Source organism: Aquarana catesbeiana, linkage group LG06 (genome assembly GCF_042186555.1).
Source record: "Aquarana catesbeiana isolate 2022-GZ linkage group LG06, ASM4218655v1, whole genome shotgun sequence".
NCBI classification, from domain to species: domain Eukaryota; kingdom Metazoa; phylum Chordata; class Amphibia; order Anura; family Ranidae; genus Aquarana; species Aquarana catesbeiana.
Window position 1 is genome coordinate 320,522,175 of NC_133329.1, and position 13,855 is coordinate 320,536,029.

At 41.7% G+C, this 13,855-nt stretch overlaps 1 protein-coding gene across 1 annotated transcript in view; it reads right to left on the reverse strand.

Annotated features, from left to right (window-relative positions):
- The window catches only part of ITPRID2 (ITPR interacting domain containing 2), a 164,698-nt gene that overhangs the window by 15,502 nt on the left and 135,341 nt on the right, over window positions 1-13,855 (reverse strand). The window contains exons 11-15 of the mRNA XM_073633744.1: window positions 10,534-11,733; window positions 6,779-6,859; window positions 6,562-6,689; window positions 3,189-3,339; window positions 3,008-3,076 (exon numbers count right to left, since the gene is read on the reverse strand). Of these exons, the coding sequence (XP_073489845.1) occupies window positions 3,008-3,076; window positions 3,189-3,339; window positions 6,562-6,689; window positions 6,779-6,859; window positions 10,534-11,733 (1,629 nt within the window). The remainder of the gene's footprint in view (window positions 1-3,007; window positions 3,077-3,188; window positions 3,340-6,561; window positions 6,690-6,778; window positions 6,860-10,533; window positions 11,734-13,855) is intronic.

The following is a 13,855-nucleotide window of genomic DNA, read 5'->3' on the forward strand; positions in this document are numbered from 1 at the left end:
AAAGGAGAGGTGAAAAACATACACATATGTATATCAATTAATATGTAAAAAAATATATACAAACACAATAATTCAAAATCATAAGTATATCTGGAAGGGAAAGGGAATGGATATTAAAGGAACAAGGGAGGGCCTATAGTGAACTTTAATATCCATTCCCTTTCAGATATACTTATGATTTTGAATTATTGTGTTTGTATATATTTTTTTACATATTAATTGATATACATATGTGTATGTTTTCCCGTCTTCAGTTTATCAAGACATGTGAATTTTCCCTGCATATATGGATGTTTCATGTGTATGCACGCTTAAAACCAATAAGTATATTAGTTTGGGATAGTATGTCCATGGATGCTATGGATTATCAGTCCTTTATATATTCATTTTTGCAGATCACAAACCAATACAAATAATTATCATATTTTTCCCTTTTTTGCTTGCCCTTTCCTCCATGAGGTTTGACGGCTTTGCTGCCACGGCCTCTAGGCCGGGGTTTTTCTCCTTTGATGTGCCTTCCCGGCAAGGGGGAGGAGGCCGCTTTTGTTGCTGGCTCCCCCCCCTTTCCCCATTGGACATCCAGGCTGGCCCTGGCTCCCACATTGGGGATACTTCCTCCCTTGCCGGCGGCGTTCGGGGACATCCTCGGACGCTCCCGGTCACGGCGCATGCGCGGGGCCCCGCGCGTGCCACGTGACGCGGGCGCGTCGTGTAATTACGACATGGATGACGTCAGTGATGGGGCTTCGGCTCGTCCCGAACGCCGGGGAGGCCACACAAGGCTGCCCTAATGGCGGCCATGCCCTCCAGGATGGTCCCACGGATCGGCGCAGTGGGGGGAGGCGCCTACACCTGCAGTGAATCTGCTCCTGATTGTTACACGCCTACAAATAAGGATATATATATTTTTCTAAAGCACAAACACTGGTAATCCTCCTATTCGGTCGGTGTGACTTCCCTGCAGCCTTCACTTTGTAAGTACACTTTTCATTAATGTGTTTCTGCACTGTCTTTTGCCCTATACGAAATGATCAGTTTACCATACTGATCATACATACACAATATATGCTTTATGCTGTATACAATATTATCCCTCTTATACACTTTAAGACTTGTCGACTCTATTTGGATGAGTGTGCAATGAGCCTGACAAATCCTATGGCCAATCCCGGGTTAGGTCACAACTGAGTCCAAGTACATAGGGCGATACAGTGCAGTCTCACATTTGTTTGCACATTGGCAAAGGTAACACACTTAAGATTAATTGTCACGTTTTCATTGTGGGCACTTTCCACATTTTTTCTTTTTATTTTAGTGACACTCTTTGCATGCTTATTATTTTTGGTTGCCATATAGTACTCACAGCATACACTGCACGAACATGTCTTCACCTCTATAGTCAAAGCACTAACCACTATTCATATATTATGGTTTTTCCATTCACCTCCAACCATCTTATTTAAATTAGCTGATGAACATCACCTATTTTTTTCCTCTTTTACTCGGTCCTTAATTCACTTTTATGCACGATCTACTTACTGTTTTTCTCCATATATATATTCTTAATATTACAAGGCTACAGCCTGCATATGAGGTATGCATGCAGACTGATGCCTTTACTTCACTATTCAACTAAGTAAATACTCCCTAATACAATGCTTCGATACATATCATGAGTGTGATCACTAAATGCATTTTCTTTGGGTTTCTGCTGCAGGTGCTGCCTTCTCCCAGACCGACCGTGCGGTCCGGGTGGGGGGGCGTTTTTCAGTGTGACCTCTCGTAAGCCACATCACTGGTTTCTGCCCTGGTGCTGGTGGAGGTGTTACAGGACCTCTTGGGGAAAGTGAGCAGGCATTTTGATTTTAAAAAGGGACTCTCTTATAGGAAGTTTTTCGCTCTCAGGACACGCATAATTGGGTAATTATGTTATATGGAATATGGTACACTCTTTCTAATATATATAATTAAGTCCTTATATGTGTATCCCTGTTGTAGATTCTCTAACAGACTGACCTCTGAAGAAGACCTTGAATATATAGGTTGAAACGCGTCAGATACATTTTTCTGATATTGACAATATTTATACAATGTTGTTATGAAAATATGTCTGTATAATGCGTGTCTGTTTCCACTAGACTTGTAAACACTCTATATCAGAGCTCATTTTTTAATCTTTGTGTTAAATTATTTTTTGTACAATAAAATATAATTCTTTTTATACAAAATTGGTCTAATATCTTAACCCCGCTGCCTAAAAACCCCACCTGGGGAAACCCTTTTTCCATTCAAACTCCATTTCTTATTCTACCTAAACATTCTTTTAAAATATTTAATGTACAAACAAAAAAAAAAAACTTTTGTCATAGGGATATATGTTGGAAATTTTTTCCTCAATCAGCGGCAGGTCCTGCTGTCAGAACACAATGCCCAGCGGATGGGACAACTCGTTTGTGTGGATGGAGAAATCTGTTATTTTTTCCTTCAGCCAGTAGTAAATTTCTATGGCCCGCTCAACACTGAGACACACAGATTGGTGGGCAGCTTTTACTAACATAATCAAATTAGACCAGTTCTACAGGATTGGATACTTCATTAAATATTTTTTGCCATAAAAGTGTTACCTTGCTCCTTTTCATGAAAATGTAAGGCAGGCCATACATGATTCATTTTTTTTTTCATTCAACCAGTTGGAAACAATGATCAGTGTTGCCAGGTACAGCCGGCGGCACTGATTGTTCAGGAAAAACTCAACAGGCTTGTTGTGCAGCAGTTGACCGATAGATCCACTTGTGTACAACCAGCTAGCCCATGCATGGATCGAAATTAGGCCAGCCTCTGCTGAACCGGTCAAATTTCAAACCGGTAGATAAAATACCATACACCTTGGTCAAACTAAAAATTAACTGAAAATGTATTTTTAATTGATAAAAACAAAATACTGCATGCATTATGCTTCTGTGATTTGAGACTATAAACAAGTTAATTTACATAGTGTGGAACTTACTGGTTCTATGACATTCATAGGAGAGGTATAACACAGACTGTCAGTACTTCCTCTTCCTCCATACATACCCTAAACAGAAGAAAAACCCAATAAAGGTTCAAAATACATAATCCTGAATCACATTTAGTTAATTATATCCCATTCTAATTAATCAGATAAAAGCTTTAAAACCAAATCTTACCATAGCCACCTGTCGCTGAAAAGGAGAGGAGATGTGGTAATTGCGCAGTTGCTCCTCAAGAGTCATTAACCGCTCATCCAGCTGAAGTTCCAACTCCTGCAGTTCCATTCGCACTGAGTTCCTCAGTCCCTGCAGCTGATCAGCCTCATACCTAAAACAGAAAACTGCATCTAAATCGGGGTTTTCATTCTGAAGCACCATCAAAGTCTGTTGCACGACAGTTCAATTTAAGTCATTAAATTCCAGGGGCCTCCACATAAAACTGAACAAGGAATGGTCTTGGAATCATTCTTTGAGATGTACATGCCTTGTTTCTGACCATTTTATGATGGTTTACTATACAAAACAGGCTTCATTTATTAAAAAAAATCCCACAAAGTAAAAATCTAGAAATGCCCTTAAGCCGGCCATAGACTATTCAAATCTTGGCCGGGTTCAGCAGAGATCAGCCGAGATTCAAACCATGTATGAGCAGGGTAATTGTACCCAAGTTGATCGATCAACTTGGGTACAACAAGCACGTTGGACCTTTCTACATATGGTAGCCGCTAGCAGTAACCTTTGTATTCAGCTGGCCGGGAACTCTCCGTGCGCCCTCCCGATGGAAGAATACATAATGCAGTCGAAGGCATTCCCCCATCAACACTAAATGTGTTGATAAGGAATCAAGCGATTTTCTTTCCTTCCACCCATGGTGGAAAGAAAGAAAGTTGTATCCTCTATGGCCAGCCTTAATTGAAAAAGACTGCTCAATGGGTAAAGGTAAAAATTAGTATAATATACAGATACCGTCATCCCAAAACATGGTAGAAGATTGGAGTGAAATGGGGCAGCAGGATTTTCATGGGTGATGTCATTGACAAAATAGAAGTTACTAAAAACAAAAACTTTTATTACAAACATACATGTTAAAACAATCCATAAATATAGGATTACATAAAAATACAATACATGAGAATAGAAAATTGGAATCCCTCTAGACGGTTCCTACACCCCCACCAGGGGAGCCACCCCTGATTGAGAAGCTGCTCAAGAAGTAGTGTAGGCGTGGGCCCTGGTACCTGTATGAAAGTAGATATTTGCCAGCACACCATGGATCGACACAAAGTAGCGTCCAAACGGATAGTTCATTGCATGATCACAACACAAGGAGAGTGCAATGTTTTGGAGACACGCAAGACCCTTTCGTCAGGTCCTGTGTGACTTCCAAACGTTGCACTCTCCTTGTGTTGTGATCATGCAATGAACTATCTGTTTGGACGCTACTTTATGTCGATCCATGGTGTGCTGGCAAATATCTACTTTGTGACTTGAACAAGTATCCAGCTGGTTGTTGTTGCAGCACCCAAATTTTGAGAGCTTATCCAGGAACGTGTGCGCTGGGAATATGAAGTATTACTGGTACCTGTATGCTCCCATGCTCTGTGGCTGATGATTAGGGTATATATGAAATCCCTATACAATAAAAAATACATGGCTTATCAGAAACCACCCACCATTAGAAAATGATCTGCCCTATAAATTGTGCTGGCATGTCAGTTTTGAAAGCACTGTGCCCTTCCTTCCCCAGTGCATACTAAAGAAACTAAACTGACATACAAGCTGTCCTAACTCCCTCCCCCAGAATAGCGGCATTACTGTACTATCCAGGTGACCGAAAGCAGTTCTGCTGGCATAAACAGAAATGCATAAACTAACATAAAAACACTTATTAAAGTGTTATTAAACCCAAAAGAAAACATGTAATTAGATGCAGCTTACCAAATGTTGGATGTGGTGGCTGTATTCCATTTTTTTTAATGCTTTTTTTTAACCTGATGATCTGGCCAGTAACACGCCTGCTGTATTAGAGTGCCCTCTGTGTATGAAGGAGCACAGGGGCCCCTTTGGGCAGCAGCAATGTTAATCTTGGGGGAGGGGAGTATTAGATGTACTACTGTAGATGGTTTAAATAAAGCAAATTTTTTTTTATACAGTGATAAAATTACTTGAAGTCTAGTATAGCCCTGGCTCAGGCGAATGGAGATCTCTCTTTTCTGTTAATTATTTTGTCCAGTAAATATTTAGGCCATTGAGCCACACTACAAATATTGATATGGCGAGAGGGCAATCGACCAGGGGTAATATAATTCCCCATTATGTTCCCTTATTTTTATGATTTGTGTGGGGTGGAGTATAAGATGTACTAGCAGATTTAGATGCACTAACAAACTGAAGCTGAACTTTACCACTTTAGGTCAAAGCAACTGTTGCAGCCACTTGCTGCTATATTTTTGCTTTCATGACTTTGGTTAAGATTTATCTGACAAAACTACTAGCATCTGAAATTTGTTTGATCTGCCAAAGGCAAATTCTAAAATGTGCAGCTTAATTTCTGACCACTAGAGGGAGGCATTGACAAAAGAATGTTACGTAAAGAGATAGACGAAAGATCTACACAAAAAACTGTACCAGAAGGCCAAACCTGAAAAAAAGTTATTGCACATTACAGTTATAGGGAGGCCACAACTGTCTGCTCTTTTATACTGGATCATTAATATAAGCAACAATCCTTTTCATGTTTAGACAGCTGTGAGGGAATTCGATTTTTATCTCTCAAGGTAGCATTTAGGTGGACTTTCTAGTCAATGTTGGACCACCATGATTTAAATGCCTTCGCCTTTGATGAGTGAATACAACGTGCAATAACCCTTTGGGATCCAGTTGAATGAAAGGGGTTGTAAAGTCAGAAGGTTTTTTTAATTTAATACATTCTATGCATCAATATAAAAACCTTTGTGTGGAAGCCCCCTCCCCCAATACTTACCTGAGCCCCATCTCTACCCAGCAATGTCCTTGAGTGTCTCGGCCGCCTGAGAATCTCCCTCCTGATTGGCTGAGACACAGCAGTGGGGCCATTGGCTCCCGTTACTGTCAAAGTCAGTCAGCCAATCAGGAAAGGGTGGGGGGGCGGGGCTGGGCCGCAGCTCTGTGTCTGAATGGACACTGGGAGCTGTAACTCGGCTCGGGTGCCCCCATAGCAATGTGCTTGCTGTGGGGGCACTCTACAGGAGGGAGGAGCCAGGAGCACCAAAGAGGGAGATCCAGGCTGTTTTTTGCAAATCCACTGCACAGAGCAGGTAAGTATAACACTTTTATTATTTTTATAGAAAAATAGAAAAGAAAGACTTTACAATCACTTTAAATACTTTATTTAAGAGAAGTTACTTATGCCAGTTGTATCTCTGATCATTTTCTTCCCTTTTTAAGCAAAGTTTTTAACGGTGTAACAAAGGTTGACAGAATTGCAGTGTTTGTGTCATGCATAGTTTCCAACATTTCTTAGAAGGATCCCCCTAAATATCCAGAGTTTGAGTACAAAGATAAGGCTCACCTTTCATCTTCCGACAAATGCTGATAAACCATAGTCTGCTGCCGTAACATATTCAACTCCAAGTCCATCATTTGTGCTCGGAAGAGATTTAAACTTCTTCTCATTATCTGAAGTTCCTGGAAAGTATTCTAAAAGAACAAAAAACATATAGAAATAAGTGTCTAACTAGCATTGAGAGATAGACAACCACTTCACACACATCTTGTACAGAACTTACTTCATAAAGAGACAACATGGACGACCTTGGAGCGTTGTACATGCCAGGAGAAGCCATTTCATTTCCTCGCATTACTGGATGCTAAGAAACAAAGATATCCATATATATTAGAACTTGTTTATGGGGTTGCTTATGGAAACAGAGTCTAGGTTAAAAAAAATGTATAAAAATGCATATTTCCAAAGACATTGCAAACATAAGTCATAACCAAGGGCAAGTCTTGAGGTACAACTTGAGGCAGGTTTTAACCCCTCCCTGCCGCCACTTCCCGGCCCTTTAAGAGGTTATAAATGCAGGGAGGCTGAGGCGAGCATTCCTATCACGGGGACTGCTGTGATTGGCTGTCACAGCGGTCACATGACTGGAAACCTCCCAATCGTAAGTATGCATCTGGAGCATTCCAGTACCCGCCAGTCTCTGTGGTCGGCGTGCAGGGCGCATGATCTCAGCACAGAAAAAGGGTTTACATAGAGCCGCATATATGCAGCCTCTCAACGTTAAAACCCACCCGCCAAGAGGCCGCATATATGCGTACGGCCAGCGGGGAAAACCAGTAAGGGTTCATTAACACCAGATGCACTGGGGTGCATTTCTGAGCGCATTTCCAACGCATGGCAACCAAAAAATAATGCAGTTAACACCAGCGCATCACGTTCCATTTGACCAGCACTGAAAAAAAAAAAAAAAAAAAAAAACTATGGCATGCGCTAGTTTTTTCAGCGCAGTGAAATGTGTTCTAAAGCACACAATCGCAAATAAATGCAATGCACTGCAAGGCAAATCAAGGCAAACAAAAAACAAATGCAACGCATCTAAAATGCTTGTCAAAGAATTACAACACATTACAAAAAACGCAACACTGCAATAAGCATGCATTATTGGATGCATTTTGATGTAAATGAACTTCAAACCAAGCCCTCACTGACCTCTGTAGCTGCAGACCTTGTGGAGCAATTTATCTTTAAATATCACAACAAAAGCACTGACATCATTAAGCCACCATTCACAGTACTATAGCAGGCCAGCAGGTGTCATGCAAATGTATATTATTTCACATGTAGGGTAGCCAGCTGGCTGCCCTACCCACAAAAAATGTGGCATAGAAGCTCATGCACCTTTTTGAGCCTCAAGGGTTTTTCTATGCAAGCAAAACTAACCCTTCCTGATGCATTAGGGGTGGCAGGAATAATGAATGGCACCACATGTGCAATGCGTTTGGGCGTCTTATTCAATCAGCACAATATTTTGTATTTTCGGATGCTATACTAGAGTAAGCCTTTCTCTCAGCAGCTCAACGCAGTCTGCTTCCCCCTTGCAGGTTTCCTGTTCTGTGTTTACATTTGAAGGCTGCCAAAGGGGAGGTAGGGGCAGGGTGAGATCAGCTTCTGGAAAAAGGACTTGAACGACTGGAGAATCTGCTGTGAGGATTGATCCCTCAACAGAGTCTGTAGCTACAGAGGTAATTGATGGGTTATTTAAAGTCCATTTACTTCTTGTTAATAATATGTAAAAATGTAACGATGCATAACCTGGCCACACACTTACATTTTATGTATAAGGACAATGTCAAATCTGTGTCTTGACACAATGCCTGTTTGTAAATAAAAACAGTAGTAGCAGTAGGAGTATCTTCCTTAACTTACCCTTAACTGAGCAAAATCCTTGCAGCATTAAAACAGAAGTTTGGGTTTAAAAAAAAAACCAAAAAACAAAGATTCATACTCCCCTAGATGGCTGCATCGCTGATCCCAGCTGCCTCCCACTGCCTCCAAGACCAAGAACTGAGCAAACACCGCTGATCACCAAGCTCTCAGTCCTTGGCCTACAGAGAGCTGGTGATGGTGGACCACAGGCTCTCTGCTCTGTTCCTCCAGCTCTCACTGGAGAGTTGGGCAGGAGACTGAGCCAGCTGCCAGTTAAGGCATCTGGATGGATCCTGACCATATACTTGGGATCTTTCCCCAGTCTGGACTGGCTGAGTGACATCAACCAACAGTGGGCTTTAGCCCACTGTTGGCTGAAAACGGTGACCCCCCCCTGGGGAAGTACAGACAAAATAGCTTTGTTTATACATCTCCTTTAATCTAAATAGGGATAACTACGCCCATCACACAGTTGTGGAGAAGCACAATCTGCTTCCGATTTTTATTTTAATGATAAAAACATAATGGGGTTGATATACTAAAACTGGAGAGTGCAAAATCTGGTGAAATCAATCAGCTTCCAGTTTTTTTGGTCAAAGCTCATTTGAAGAAGCTAAAATTAGAAACTGATGGGCTACCATGCACAGCTGCACCAGATTTTGCACTCCCCAATTTTAGTAAATCAGCTCCTATGAGTCAAAATGGTCACCTGACCTTTAACCTGGTAATGTTCTTTTCGAAAGACATGTACGTGGTAATAGTTTGTAATGTTAGTACTTCCCATCACAGTCTCTTCAGTCTACCTAAATATACATGTTTTTGTTCTAACTATGGAATGCCTGTGTGTGGTCTCAGAGACCATAAAATTGGCAGTGGAGTGTGTAATCTGTATGGCTGTTAGAAGGAAGGGATACTACAAATGAGAGAGCTAAACATTCTCATAACAACTCAACAGAAAAAAAAAAATGAAGAGAAAGATTTCCATCAATTGTGGGTTCCGTCATAGTGGAATAAAATGCACTTTAATTAAGCCTTGCATGATTTGTAATCTCTTAATGTTACTATACCTAAACTTTTAAAAACTGGAAGAACCAGTTTGAAATAGAGAGAAAATATTATGTTTGGTTTCCATGCTAATTAACACACATCATCATGCAGTGTGGCTCACTTGTCCTAGGCATCTGTCACTTCCGCTTTACAACTCTAAACTAACAAAAATAAATATGTTGTGCTTTTAGAATTAATTTGATCAACTATTTTAAAATGAACATGCTTTCAATTTTTTTGCCTTCATAGAGATGATTCAGTTTAACATGATTGAACTAGCTATAGCAGCCACTAGCGATAATCACAGGTAAAACCCGGCATGCTGGTTGTACCCAAGTCAATAGATCGACTTGGTGCATTCAGCCTGCACATGCACTGTTTGAATCTTGGCTTTCCCTGCTGAACTGGCCGACATTTGAACCATGTATGGCTTGCCTAACTTTCCTTACTAGATCCATATTCATATAGATCAAGACTCCAGCACATGTATTGTAACAGTTGATTATTGTATGTGATGATTTTTTTTTGCAAACGTTTAATTATAGTTTTAGTGGATATGCTTTCATAATATTCAGTCACTCTGCGTTAGGTTCAGAGTGACTGATCGCGCGCATGCCCTGTTTAAATGGACGGACGCGATGGTGCCCAGACAAGTATAAAATAATATGCCAACCACCCACCCTTTCTTTTTACATAAAGCAGGGAATAGTTACAATCTGGTCATGTTTTTTCTTAACGGTTTCCCATTGGGGAGGTTTCTTTTCACCTTGCGGCAAATGGAATATCCATTGTTACTTGTCACAGGACAAGTGTCCCCAGTGAAAGATTTCCGCTATATTTCTGTTCTAGTGATACTCAAAATTTTGGAATTCGAGGCCACCTTGTGGAAGTGCGAACCTCTTTAGCGGGGACACAGGTGGCAATAAAAAACTTAATAGGTGTCCAAACACCTTACCACTGAAACCAAAACTTTAAATACATTTTAAGGAATGAGATTTATTTTGCTTATTTATCTGAGACCTATCCTGTATTACAGATTAAGTATTATCACCAACTCTCAATTACCTGGGAAAGATTTTGCAGCGAACTCCTGATGTCATGTAGGACCCGACGTAGCTGCATTTCAGTAGTGGAAGGTGGTGAATTTAAAGGCAAAGAACACGCAGAACAGGATCTGTGAAGTGATCCATAGGCGAACCTCTGATTAAATGGACAGGAAAATTGGGACATTGCTGAACCACATGTGGCACCAGAAAAGTTAGGAATGTTGTGTGTGCTCCACGCTCTCGAATGTTCACATAGCGGTCGTTCATGCCAGTCAGATTGCAGGGAGTGGAGAGAACAGGAAGAATGAGACCTGTGTGATGGGACATGTATTGTGCAGGATTGTGATCTGTTAAGTTGATCTTCTGACACTTGCCCCAGGTTTCTTCTCTGGGTCTCCTTGGTATCCAATACTGGGGACCTGTATGCCATAGATTTAGGGGATGTTTCTACTTCTTCTATTTGTTCCAAGGATTCATCTTCCTCTGGGGTATACTTGTAAGAAAATGATGGAGGGCTACACACAGTTGCCCTGCCAGAATTTAAGACTATATTTACTTTGGATACCACTTTCACAGGACTTAAAATTGCAGAAGGCAAAGACTGAGTCCTCCTCAATGGGTATCCTGAGCTTGATAACTTGTTCTTCCGCCTCAGCAGATCCTTTGAAGAGACTCTGCTACGCCCAGGTCTTGTCCCCACTGTCTCAGAAGAACCAAACAGTTTATTTTGAGCCCTCTGTAGCGCAGTATTAACACGATCCACAGAACTTGAATCAGTTCTATTAAAACCAAGATAGCAGTCATGGTCAGAGAAACTGTCCAAGGCTTCCGATATATGGTGAGTGGTATAAGAAATAGCTTCATAATCACTGTGTGTTTCCAACTCGCTTTCTGCTGTACAGTCCTGCTGTAATTCATAAACTTCCTCACTGATGTCCTGAGCATTATCCACAGCAGAGCTGAGGTCCCTGCTGGTCGTGCACACCTCGTTTTGACTGCATTCTGGTGTTGTGGCCTGTAGGAGTTGCTTGCTTATTTCGTTCTCATCAAAAAATGATTTTCGGTCAACGGGAGTTAGGAATTCATCATCTTCTAAGTCAATGGATTCCCTCTGATCAATCGCAAGTGGGGTCCTTAGGTCCTCTCCGACAGAAGTTACTGTTGTTTCACTATCACAGCTGTCAGCACTACTCCCCATTGCTTGCAAAGAGTCTTGAACCTGTTAAATCAAAATATAAGACTGAAGATAGAATATCCAATACTCAAGCACATTCATTTATATAGTAAACTATTCAATGAATTGGCAGAAAAACAATACTATTTGACCTCTAATTTGGTCATCATTTTGGTTAATTGATTATTTCCTATTTTAAGAACTGCTGTATGTCTGTGGGTGACTGTGGTACTGCTTTGGGATGATTAGAATATTTTATAGCGGGGTTTACATGTTTAACTGCTTAATGTGAAAGCACCGTGCAATAGTTGATTGTTATGTAAATACTTAATTTAAAGAAGAAAAAAAAAAAAAAAAAGACACACCCAGAAAAATAAATTAAGTACAATTAATATTTGTACTTGCTGTATCTACAGTAAATGGGAGAATTTACCTGACTGGGTTGCCTTGTGGCACCTATAACCCCGATCTCAGTAGAGAGCCGAAGATGTGGCTCTTTACACATGTGATCGGCTGTGTCCAATCACAGTCGATTGGCTGTGTAAACACAGAAGTGCTGTTTATCGGCTCTCCTCACCTCACAGGGGAGACCTGGATGGATAATCAGGGCACTGATCATTAGTGCCCCGATTATGTGTGCAGCCCCAACAATGCCCAGCAGTGATGTCAATTAGGCACACATTGGCATCACCGATTGTGCCTATCGGTGATGCCAATCTGTGCCCATCGGTGATGCTAATCAGTTCTGCCTTTCAGCGCCCATAAGTGCTGCCTTGTCTGTGCCCATTAGTGCAGCCTATCAGTGCCCATCAGTACAGCTTAATCAACGCAGATCAGTGAAGGAGAAAAATTACTTAATTACAAAAGTTTCTGAGAGAAACTAAGGAAAAAAAAAAAGTTTTTCTAATTTTTCCGTCTTTTTTCATTTTTTTTCAGCAAAAAATTAAAAACCCAGCGGTGATTAAATATCACCAAAGGAAACTATTTGTGTGAAAAAAAATTATGAAAATGTAAATTGGCTACAGTGTTGCATGACCGCGCAATTGTCATTCAAATTGTGACAGCGCTGAAAGCGAAAAATTGGCCTGGACAGGGAGTGGGTATAAGTGGCCTGTATTTAGGCAGTTAATGTTGGTAATACATTCAGGTATTATGTGCAACGAGATTACAGCTAATAGAGTTCACAGTTATTTTTTTATATTTTAAAGTTGCACTTCTGTTTGGCAGACAGCAATATTTTCGTTTGTTTACGAAACTTGGTTTTATTTCTAAAGAGGTTATACATCGCAGCTAAATCTGTGTCTATAGTGCATGTTCAAACCTTAACTGCTTCCAGACCGCCCACTTAGAGCCCTTTCACACTGGGGCGGGCGTCGGCAGTAAAGCGCCGCTATTGTAAGCGGCGCTTTACCGCCGGTATGCAGCCGCTAGCTGGGCGGTTTTAGCCCCCCGCTAGCGGCCGAGAAATGGTTAAAACCCACCGCAAAGCGTCTCTGCAGAGGCGCTTTGCCGGCGGTATAGTCGCACCACCCCATTGATTTCAATGGGCAGGAGCGGTGAAGGAGCAGTACACACTCCGCTCCTTCACCGCTCCGAAGATGCTGCTAGCAGGACTTTTTTTACCGTCCTGCCAGCGCATCACTCCAGTGTGAAAGCCCTCGGGGCTTTCACACTGGAATGAAAGCAGCGGCACTTTCGGGTCGGTTTGCAGGCGCTATTATTAGCGCAGTAGCACCTGCAAACCGCCCCAGTGTGAAAGGACCCTTACTGCGGCAGGGTGGCCCGGCTGCACGAAACATACCTGTATGTTGTTTCCTCCTCAGGGTCTGGGGCGCACGTGCCGTCAGTGACCCTCTCTCGCTGTGATTGGACACAGCGGGAGCCAATTAGCAGTCTGCCGGGACCCGCTGATTGTTCGCTGGAGAGGGAGGACGGCGTAAACATGGCAGACCTCTGTTCTGTCAGAGAGGAAGAGAGACCTTGTGTTCCTGCTAAACAGGAACACAGATGTCTCTCTTCCTCCAGTTTAACCATCTCCCCCCCCCCCCCCCAGTTAGAAATCACTCCCTAGGAGCACACTTAAACTTTTGATTGCCCCTGATGTTAACCCCTTCCCTGCCAGTATCATTTATACAGTGATAGTGCATTTTTTTTAGCACTGATCACT